At 47.1% G+C, this 9,038-nt stretch overlaps 3 protein-coding genes across 4 annotated transcripts; 2 read left to right on the top strand and 1 right to left on the bottom strand.

Moving 5' to 3' along the window:
• The first annotated feature begins 232 nt into the window (after window positions 1-232).
• LOC119322618 (transcription factor IIIA-like) lies at window positions 233-6,788 on the top strand. Of its 2 annotated transcripts, XM_037596103.1 has the most exons (7): window positions 233-333; window positions 2,688-2,831; window positions 3,423-3,563; window positions 5,164-5,458; window positions 5,621-5,856; window positions 5,959-6,102; window positions 6,242-6,788. In XM_037596103.1, exons 2-7 carry the CDS (start codon window positions 2,688-2,690, stop codon window positions 6,431-6,433), a joined length of 1,152 nt encoding a protein of 383 aa, XP_037452000.1. In that variant the 5' UTR covers window positions 233-333; the 3' UTR covers window positions 6,434-6,788. The 2 variants fall into 2 exon arrangements, with proteins under 2 accessions (XP_037452000.1, XP_037452001.1); XM_037596104.1 differs by lacking the exons at window positions 233-333; window positions 2,688-2,831 and adding an exon at window positions 3,714-3,873 and having other exon boundaries at window positions 3,426-3,563.
• On the top strand, window positions 243-2,681 carry LOC119322617 (putative pentatricopeptide repeat-containing protein At5g59200, chloroplastic). The gene is made up of 2 exons (XM_037596102.1): window positions 243-333; window positions 603-2,681. Exon 2 carries the CDS (start codon window positions 616-618, stop codon window positions 2,212-2,214), a length of 1,599 nt encoding a protein of 532 aa, XP_037451999.1. The 5' UTR covers window positions 243-333; window positions 603-615; the 3' UTR covers window positions 2,215-2,681.
• Window positions 6,789-7,221: 433 nt separating the features above from the next.
• Window positions 7,222-8,155, bottom strand: LOC119325053 (protein H2A.6-like). Its single transcript, XM_037598808.1, has 2 exons — window positions 7,869-8,155; window positions 7,222-7,774 (listed from the first exon to the last, which is right to left on the bottom strand). Exons 1-2 carry the CDS (start codon window positions 8,043-8,045, stop codon window positions 7,502-7,504), a joined length of 450 nt encoding a protein of 149 aa, XP_037454705.1. The 5' UTR covers window positions 8,046-8,155; the 3' UTR covers window positions 7,222-7,501.
• Between the last annotated feature and the right edge of the window lie 883 nt (window positions 8,156-9,038).

Below are 9,038 nucleotides of genomic sequence, written 5' to 3'. Positions count from 1 at the left end.
CCCCTAAACCTTACTTAGCTGGTGATTTCGTTCAGTTTTTTTTCTTTCTTTCTGAAAACCAGGATGACAACGGCGGGAATATATGTGCAGCTTCCCCGCCGCGTGGGAGGAGGGAGCTCTCCTTTCCAGACGTCGTCAGCCCATCCGCTGCGAAGCCCACTAGGCCCAGGAAGACACCGGCGCGCTAGGGTTTTAAAGAGGCCACCAGCCAGCCTCCATAACAGCCAAGGAAACCACTCCCTCCCTCCCTCCCTCCGCCGCCGCCTCCCCGCTGCCCACGAGCCAGCGTCATCCCCAGCTCCGTCCCCCACGGCCGCACCCTCCGAGTCCACGGTGAGCACCCGTCCCCGCCCTCCCTCTCGAATCCCCAGCGAACCTCTCCCTCTCCTCGCCATGATTTAGCCCGAACAATCGTCAGCACCGCTGCATTTCATTCCACGAGCTGAAAAATGTCCGGAGCGCGAGCTAGGCCTTCGCCGCGCGCCTAGATTTCTCCTGGCGTTTGTCCAGATCCGCGGCGAGCTGCGGCGATTTGTCGCTGACGGTCGCCAGTAGAGTGGACCGCTTACCAGTTTAGCCAGTAATGTCGGCTCTAATTCCAGGTGGCCGCGGTGGATGAACAGGAGCGTCTGCCATCACCTGCTCGCCCAGTGCAGATCCCTGCGAGAGCTCGAGAGAATCCACGCCCGGGCCCTTGTCAATGGCCTCCATCCCAGTAACCAGTCCATCTCGTGCAAAATCTTCCGGTGCTACGCCGATTTCGGCCGACCCGCCGAGGCGCGCCGGCTGTTCGGCGAGATCCCCTGCCCGGACCTCGTCTCCTTCACCAGCCTCATGTCGCTCCACCTCCAGCTGAGCCAGCACCGCGAGGCCATGTCCGCGTTCTCGCGCGCCGTCGCCTCCGGCCACCGCCCCGATGGCTTTGCGGTCGTCGGCGCCCTCTTGGCGTCCGGCGGGGCTGGCGATCTGCGCGCTGGTTCAGGGGTGCATGGGCTCATTTTCCGTTGCGGGTTGGGCTCTGAGCTCGTCGGCAACGCTCTGGTCGATATGTATTGCCGGTGCGGGAGGTTTGAGGGTGCGCTAGGGGTGTTCGACGAAATGGCGGTGAAAGACGAGGTCACCTGGGGCAGCATGCTGCATGGGTATATGAAGTGTGTTGGTGTGGATGCGGCGCTGTCCTTCTTTGACCGGATGCCGGTGAAGAGCACGGTTTCCTGGACAGCGTTGGTGACCGGCCATGTTCAGGCCAAGCAGCCCATCCGGGCTCTAGAAATTTTTGGTAGGATGGTGCTGGAGGGTCACTGTCCTACTCATGTCACAATTGTAGGTGTACTGTCTGCCTGCGCTGACATTGGCTCTCTAGATCTTGGGCGTGTCATTCATGGGTATGGAAGTAAGTTCAATATCAGCACAAATATTATTGTTAGCAATGCTCTGATGGACATGTATGCAAAGAGTGGAAGTATAGAGATGGCTTTTGCCGTGTTCGAAGAAGTGCCGTTGAAGGACGCATTCACATGGACAACCATGATCTCGAGCTTCACTGTCCAGGGTGATGGGATAAAAGCTCTTGAGCTCTTTGAGGACATGCTAAGGTCTGGGGTTGTTCCAAATAGTGTGACCTTTGTTTCAGTTTTGTCAGCCTGCAGCCATGCTGGGTTAATACAGCAAGGCAGAGAGTTATTTGACAAAATGCGTAGGATCTACAACATTAAACCACAGCTTGAGCACTATGGATGCATTGTTGATTTGTTAGGACGGGGTGGGCTATTAGAGGAAGCAGAAGCCCTGATATATGATATGGATGTGGAACCTGATACTGTTATATGGAGGTCACTTCTTAGTGCATGCCTTGTTCATGGCAATGATAGATTGGCTGAGATTGCCGGGCAGGAAATTATAAAGAGAGAACCAGGGGATGATGGGGTTTATGTGCTTCTTTGGAATATCTATGCCTCATCAGATAGGTGGAAAGAAGCTCTGGATATAAGGAAACAAATGTTGACAAGGAATATCTTCAAAAAACCAGGGTGTAGTTGGATTGAAGTCGATGGTGGTGTCCATGAATTCTTGGTACAGGACAAGGCGCATGATGCTCGAAGGGAAATTTATGACACCTTGGAAGGAATTGATAGGCAGTTAAAGATGGATCTTAGATCATCTGCACTGGAAGAAAACTCATTAATCTGTGTGGATGAGGAACTCTTATTCTAAATATGTATACTGGCCATTTCTTCATTAGTAACTTATATAAGAGATTTTCTGAGTTCCTGAGATAGTCTTGTGTCTTGTCCCAGAATTTTTGGATTTTGTAGCCATATACTGTGATTAATGCACTGTTCATATATTGTTATGCGTTGTCTTGTAATTATGGATGCCTTTTTTCTGTATTATGCTTAAAACTTAAAGGCAATGCACTGTATTTTTCTGATTGGGGTTTCACATGCTGTAGAGTCATTAACATTCATATTAAGTTATCCACTTTAAAAGCTTGCGATACTTGCATTGGTTGTTGATATATTTGATAAAAGAAGAGTAGATAGGTAGGTGAGTTATGTACATGTTTGCAATCATTTTCAATTTTCTTGTTTTGTTCTGTTTGTATTCGGTACATATGAATGTTTCATCAAGTTGCTTGCTATTTTGTAATAAACACCGCTTCTAACTTTCTCGTTCACTACTGTTAGATGTCTTCTGGAAATGGGATCGATGGAGATGAAAAGTCTGAAGAGACGCATAGCAAAGATGTTAGACGCATCAAGTGTGATTTTTGCACTGTTGTTAGGTCCAAGATGTATCTCATTCGAGCTCACATGGTTGCTCAGCACAAGGTACACTATTTTACAGATATTTTTGGCACATGGTTAAGATTATATCTTCGTTGTGCTGAAAGGCATTGTGCACCCTTTTTTGGTTTAGTTGATGTATAGGTGTATCTTTTCTCATTTTTGCCCACTTTTATTAATCAAGTTTTCATCAAGTTGTAAATAACTTCACCTTGCACGTAGACCAGGCGAGAACGAAATCTTAGGTGATGTTATAACTTAGAACATAAATACGCCTATCGCAACATTACGACCACTCAACCAGAATCACTGCGATAGCTATGACCCCGATCTGCGGACTTGCATTGTAGTGTAACACTAAGGATGAAAATATAGATGTGAATCATGTATGCCTCATCCTACTTCAAATAGGAAGTCAAATCCAGTGATTTTGTCCGCTCTGTAGATCATAGATAATGGTACTTTATGTGGGTTGCATCAATTAAATCTAACCGTTTCACTTTTATGCTTATGCATTTTATATTCTGTGTTTTTTTTTTACGAATGATGTACTTTCCCTTTATGTTTCCACATACTTTTCGCCCTGTTGAGAAAATGTGTGATATTGATAATACTCTCTCCCAAATTTATCTATAGGATGAGTTAGACGCATCAGAAATCTATAACTCAAATGGTGAAAAGGTTGTTCATGGGGTTGAACACTCATGTGAAGAGTGCGGAGCTTGTTTCCGGAAGCCAGCTCATCTGAAGCAGCACATGCAAAGTCATTCCAAAGAGGTTGGTATTTCTCATGAATGAATAGAATTTGAGACTACTGGACAAGTCAATAACACCGCACAGTTTCCCTGTATTTTCTGCATCCATGAATCTTTCCAGGAAACAAATTGTTCTATTTTATACAATTCGCTAAACACAACTGTTTTGCAGGGTTTAGATAATAGATACTTAACAGCGTGAAGCATTGGATCCCATTACAGAACTCCAAAATGCATGGAGGCACATTTTAATCTTGGTTGGACTAGTAACAGGTTGGGATGACCTCCTGTGAAGCTCCAACAAGATTGCCTCCTTCACGCTTATTCAGGAGGTTTGTCCTTTTTTATACTCGTTTAGTACTGTTTTAATCATTACATAACTCTGTGATAATCTGCATAATATTTTGTTTGTTTTTGTTTGTACTATGCAAATGCCTGCTGAATTGTTTTTCATCTATTGAGTTGCGTATAAAATATGTTGAGTTTCCTGGCTAGTCTGCAGTTACATAGGCCGTGGAAGCATATATAACTGTTATAATTGGCTTGATGCTGCCTATTAGGGCATTAAAGCATAGGTAACTGAGTTATGATTGGCTTGATGCTGTCCATTGTTCATTGTGATGTTGCATAGTTGTAAAATGGATCCTTCAGGGAATATGGGACGCCATCTATCTCCTATCTTTCTACTGTCCTCTTTCTCTGTTACTTCTTTGGGCTTCATGTTTTGGGGTCCTTAGTTGGAGCAAAGATTGGATCCAAAATCAAGATGCCATCTCAGAAAGCTTGGTCCTTGTTTATTAGGTTCTTTAGCTCGCTATGGTGTGGATACTTCCATCTTTATTTGACAGTTAATAATTGTAAATGTTGTGGATCCTTTGGAGATGAGGGCGGCAATTCCCTTATCTTATCCTGCTATCTCTTGCTGGGTTTCCTTAAGGGAGCTTTGCCATGAGTGAGAGGATCCGATATCAAAATGTCGTCTCAGAAAGCTAGGAGCATTCTTCATTGGTTCTCAGCTCGCTATGGTGACAATATTCATATCTTGACTCAACAAATAGCTATTAGGTGTGTTTTGGATTCTTTGGAGATAAGGGTGGCTATACCCTTGTTTTATCCTACTATCTCTTAGTGGGTTTCCTCAATGGAGCTTTGCGAAGAGTGAGAGGATCCGATAACAAAATGTCGTCTCAGAAAGCTAGCACCATTCTTCATTGGTTCTCTGCTCGCTATGATGACGATACTCCTCTCTCATTAGACTTTAAGAGAACAAAATATTTTGCTAAACTTGGGTCATTGAATTTGGTCTTTGCTTCATTATTCTTTAACCTATTTTCCTTTTATTACTATAAATGTTTGATTGAAATGACTATGTAGGTTCCTATCTATTATCTTGAAATTTTGAGCATAAATTTGAGTTGAAGGGTTTTATCTTGTAGTCGTTTCATGAGAATCCGATTTTCAGAATATATTGCTCCCTCATTATTTGGATGATATGGGTTTAAGGGTTTGAGATAGGGAAGATTTGCATCAGTATTTTTCTGTTTGGGTGACATGTAATATTTAGCAAACCATAAGTACTGCAACTGTTTGAATTTGGACTTATTTTTCTTGCTTGACTGCAGAGATCCTTCGCCTGCCCACTTGAAGACTGCCCCTTCAGCTATATAAGAAAAGATCACTTGAACTGGCATATGCTTACACATGAGGGCAAGTTGTTTACATGCCCTCTAGAAGGTTGTGGCAAGAGGTTCAGCATCAAGGCGAATATTCAAAGACATGTTAAGGAAATGCATGAGGAAGAACCCGAATGCAAAATTGATGACACTAAAAGCAACCAACAGGTTATTTGCCAGGAGGAGGGCTGTAAAAAGGCTTTCAAGTATCCTTCACAGCTGAAGAAACACGAGGAGTCACATGGTATGACCTCAGTGATAAGAATCCATCAGTAGAAAGCTTGTTAAATCAGATTGTGTACCGAAGCACGTTCTTTATTATTTTTTACTGGAGTTCATTCCTTGTTATTCACGGCGTGCTTACGGGATGCCTTGACCTGATGCATGTTTTGCTATTTTCTGGCAGCCAAATTGGACTATGTGGAAGTAGTCTGTTGTGAGCCTGGCTGCTTGAAGACATTCACAAATGCCAAGTGCCTGAAGGCTCATAACCAGTCTTGCCATCTATATACTCACTGTGATATTTGTGGGGAGAAACACCTGAGGAAGAACATTAAAAGGCATCTACGAGTTCATGACAAAGTGCACTCTACTGAAAGGCTGGAATGCAGTTTTGATGGCTGTGAATGCTCCTTTTCCAACGTAAGACCTTAGATACACTTTCTGATACCTTACTCTTCTTTCAAGTGTGGTTTTATGTACACACACTTTTGTCTTTACTCATGTGTCCCCTTTCCATTGCAGAAATCAAATCTAACCATGCATATGAAGGCGTGCCACGACCAAGTCAGGCCTTTTGAGTGTCGGGTCGCGGGGTGTGGCAAGACATTCCCCTACAAGCATGTCAGGGACAATCACGAGAAGTCGAGTTGTCATGTATATGTAGAGGTGAGTCTTGCTAGCTGATCAGTATGATGGACAAATTCCATAAGTCCTTCGGCCGATGCCTAAAGTCTTGGTAGTATGGTCTACAAATTCTCTTGCTGCCCAAATCAAAGTGAATGACGCCCTACCTAACTTGACGCAGGGCGACTATGAGGAGATGGATGAGCAGCTGCGCTCGCGCCGAGGAGGTGGGCGGAAGAGGGCGGCCGTGACGGTAGAGACGCTGACTCGCAAGAGGGTAACCATCCCCAGCGAGGTCTCATCGCTGGACGACGGGGCGGAGTACATGCGCTGGATGCTCTCCGAGGGGGGTGATTCGAACCATGCCGAGTAGGCGTGTGCTGCTGTCTCTTAGTATGTTGTTGCAGTACGTTTTGGAGGTTGTCAAATGTATAGGGGGTCTCTACGGTGTTGGGGCTCAAGTCGGTGTAGTATGCATGTATGTATGGAGAGTTATGATTTAGTAAGTATATATAGTATTAGCAAGTGAAGCAGTCGTGTTATATATGGGTAAGTAGTAAGTACTCCAGTAGCTTGTTTGGAGCTAGTAGCAGTCCGGGCATTTGAGTCTGTTGTAATGGCCATCTTGAAGCTGTGTTGTAGTTTGGATGGCTTGTTGCTGTTGTGGTGGGAACGAGTTTGCTGAATATATACACGTTTTAACCAAGAAACTAAGAATGCTCTAGGAATTTGTTTGTTTACTGAGAAATGTCAGATCAATCTTTCGCTGGGCACGTATATACTGTTTGCGAATCTGAAGTACCAACTTGTGGATTGAAGGCTTGGCCGAGGTTCCTGCCAACGTGCTGACTTCTCCTTCACTCCAGAAGCTCATGCATCCCACGGTCAAATATCTACATGAAATTTACTGAATTTGGTTACCACGTATAAGATGGAATGTTACTGTTGATTCATCCAGTTCCCTGCTCCTTGGAAGTAAAACACAATCGGCCTCAACATGGTGGCCCTGTTAATAGGGTGATAATTAACTGCGAACTGAAAGATGACATCTAGGATAAGAAGTTTATCATGGCTGGCTGAAGTTGAGGACCATGCTTCAGTAGGCCAAAAACACATGTGGCAATTTTCAGATCCACAACAAATATTACCGAGGCAAAGACAGGCAACAAAGATCCACAAGATTGATTTCAGCCATTGGTTCACAAGACAATTAAGATTGAAAGGATTGCATCTTTCCTTAGCCATTCCCGCATAGTGAATCTCAGACACAGTGCCATGCCGGCCTTGCTCATCGAGATCTGATGAAAGGGCCACTAAACTAGAGTACAGACTACCACCAGCTTGCAACGCCGCACTACATACAAGATCCAGCTAGCCAGAAGACATGGAATTAAGCAACACCACACGGTCCCTCGGCGTAGCAGGCGAGGCCATGGCGCGGCTACTCCTTGGTGGCGGCGGCCTTCTTCTTGGGGGACTTGGCGGCGGCCTTCTTCTTGGGCGACTTGGCGGTGGCCTCCTTCTCGGCGGCGGCGGCGGACTTCTTGGGCAGCAGCACGGGGTTGATGTTGGGGATCACGCCGCCGTGGGCGATGGTGACGCCGGCCAGCAGCCTGCCGAGCTCCTGGTCGTTGCGGACGGCGAGAAGCAGGTGCCGCGGCACGATGCGCGTCTTCTTGTTGTCCTTGGCCGCGTTGCCTGCAAGCTCCAGGACCTGCGATTTCCAGCGCCGAACGAAATCAGTTGTCGGTCGAACACAAGAACAGAGCAGGAACAGATGCTCGGGGACAGCCAAGATCTGTGGTTACCTCGGCGGCGAGGTACTCGAGGACGGCGGCGAGGTAGACGGGGGCGCCGGAGCCGACGCGCTGCGCGTAGCGGCCCTTCTTGAGGAAGCGCCCGATGCGGCCGACGGGGAACTGGAGCCCGGCCTTCACGGACCGGGTCACCGCCTTCTTCCTCTCGCCGCCCTTCCTCCCGGCCATCTTGCTTGCTTGCTGCTTCTCCGGCGACGAGGGCTCTCGAGGTGCGGTGTTGGCGGCGGTGGTAATGGATCGGAGGAGTGCTCTGAGTTTGGTGGGTTGGGACGGCGGCGAGGGCGCGGGTTTTATATTGGGCGCGGGGAGCGTTGCGGGCGGAGGGAGGGGGGAGCGATCCGTGGGAGCGTCCAGTCGACCAATCAGAGCGCAGAGGCTTTTTGCCCTGGCTTGGCGCGTCTTTTTTCGTTTCTTCGTTCCGTTTCTGCGCGTGGGGGGTCGAAATTTGAATCGAGGACCCGCGAAAAAACGCTTTGTAACAAATTTTTTCTCTTCTGTCTTAAAGAAGGCAGATTTATTAATTAAAGTATCAAGCTAACACAGTTCGGTTTTTGCTAAATCTGATGTGCCTGGAAATTTCCCCTGTGTCAGTCGTTTTTTGTTGTGCACGAGGCCGAATATGGGGACGACGTGAGGAGCGGCGGTGTCGGCGCCGGAGCCGGGGACGGTGTCCTAGGTGGAGGCCAGGAAGAAATTTCACTGGGGGTGCCGGGGGTCTTCGGGGTTTAGACGGATGGCCAGGGCGGTGGCCTGCAACGACCGCGGGGGAGGGGGGTGGGGTTGAGTGGAGGGTGGCGCGGTGAAGCGGTGCATGGTAGCACCCATCGCCCGCGGGTGGTGGAGACCGGCAGTTGGGGTGGGGTAGGTTGTGGGTGTGTGAGAGGAAGAAGAAAGGGAGGAAGAAGATGACAGTGTTGGTCTATTTCGGGCCGTTGGATGAAGATCTAATGATCCTGATGAAAAGTGACTGATGCAAAACTTCTTTTAGGTGCCTGACTAATACGCACTTTCAGATCCTATGAACAACTACATAGGGCTTCAAGGCTTTGCCTCAGGCCATGGTCTGAGGGGATTCCTCACGCATTGCAATCATATCATAGATGAAAACCATTGTAGATGATATTGATGAAGGATGGATGATTGTATAGAACCTTATAATGT

This window comes from Triticum dicoccoides, chromosome 6B (genome assembly GCF_002162155.2).
Source record: "Triticum dicoccoides isolate Atlit2015 ecotype Zavitan chromosome 6B, WEW_v2.0, whole genome shotgun sequence".
In the NCBI taxonomy this organism is placed as follows: Eukaryota; Viridiplantae; Streptophyta; class Magnoliopsida; order Poales; family Poaceae; genus Triticum; species Triticum dicoccoides.
This window is presented reverse-complemented; position numbering and strand designations above follow the sequence as displayed.

Coding starts and splice junctions, on each gene's coding strand:
- LOC119322617 (XM_037596102.1), top strand. CDS start 616: ATGAACAGGAGCGTCTGCCATCACCTGCTCGCCCAGTGCAGATCCCTG.
- LOC119322618 (XM_037596103.1), top strand. CDS start 2,688: ATGTCTTCTGGAAATGGGATCGATGGAGATGAAAAGTCTGAAGAGACG. Junction 5,857..5,958: donor GTGAATGCTCCTTTTCCAAC/GTAAGACCTTAG, acceptor TTTCCATTGCAG/AAATCAAATCTAACCATGCA. Junction 6,103..6,241: donor GTTGTCATGTATATGTAGAG/GTGAGTCTTGCT, acceptor AACTTGACGCAG/GGCGACTATGAGGAGATGGA.
- LOC119325053 (XM_037598808.1), bottom strand. CDS start 8,045: ATGGCCGGGAGGAAGGGCGGCGAGAGGAAGAAGGCGGTGACCCGGTCC. Junction 7,775..7,868: donor TCGAGTACCTCGCCGCCGAG/GTAACCACAGAT, acceptor TGGAAATCGCAG/GTCCTGGAGCTTGCAGGCAA.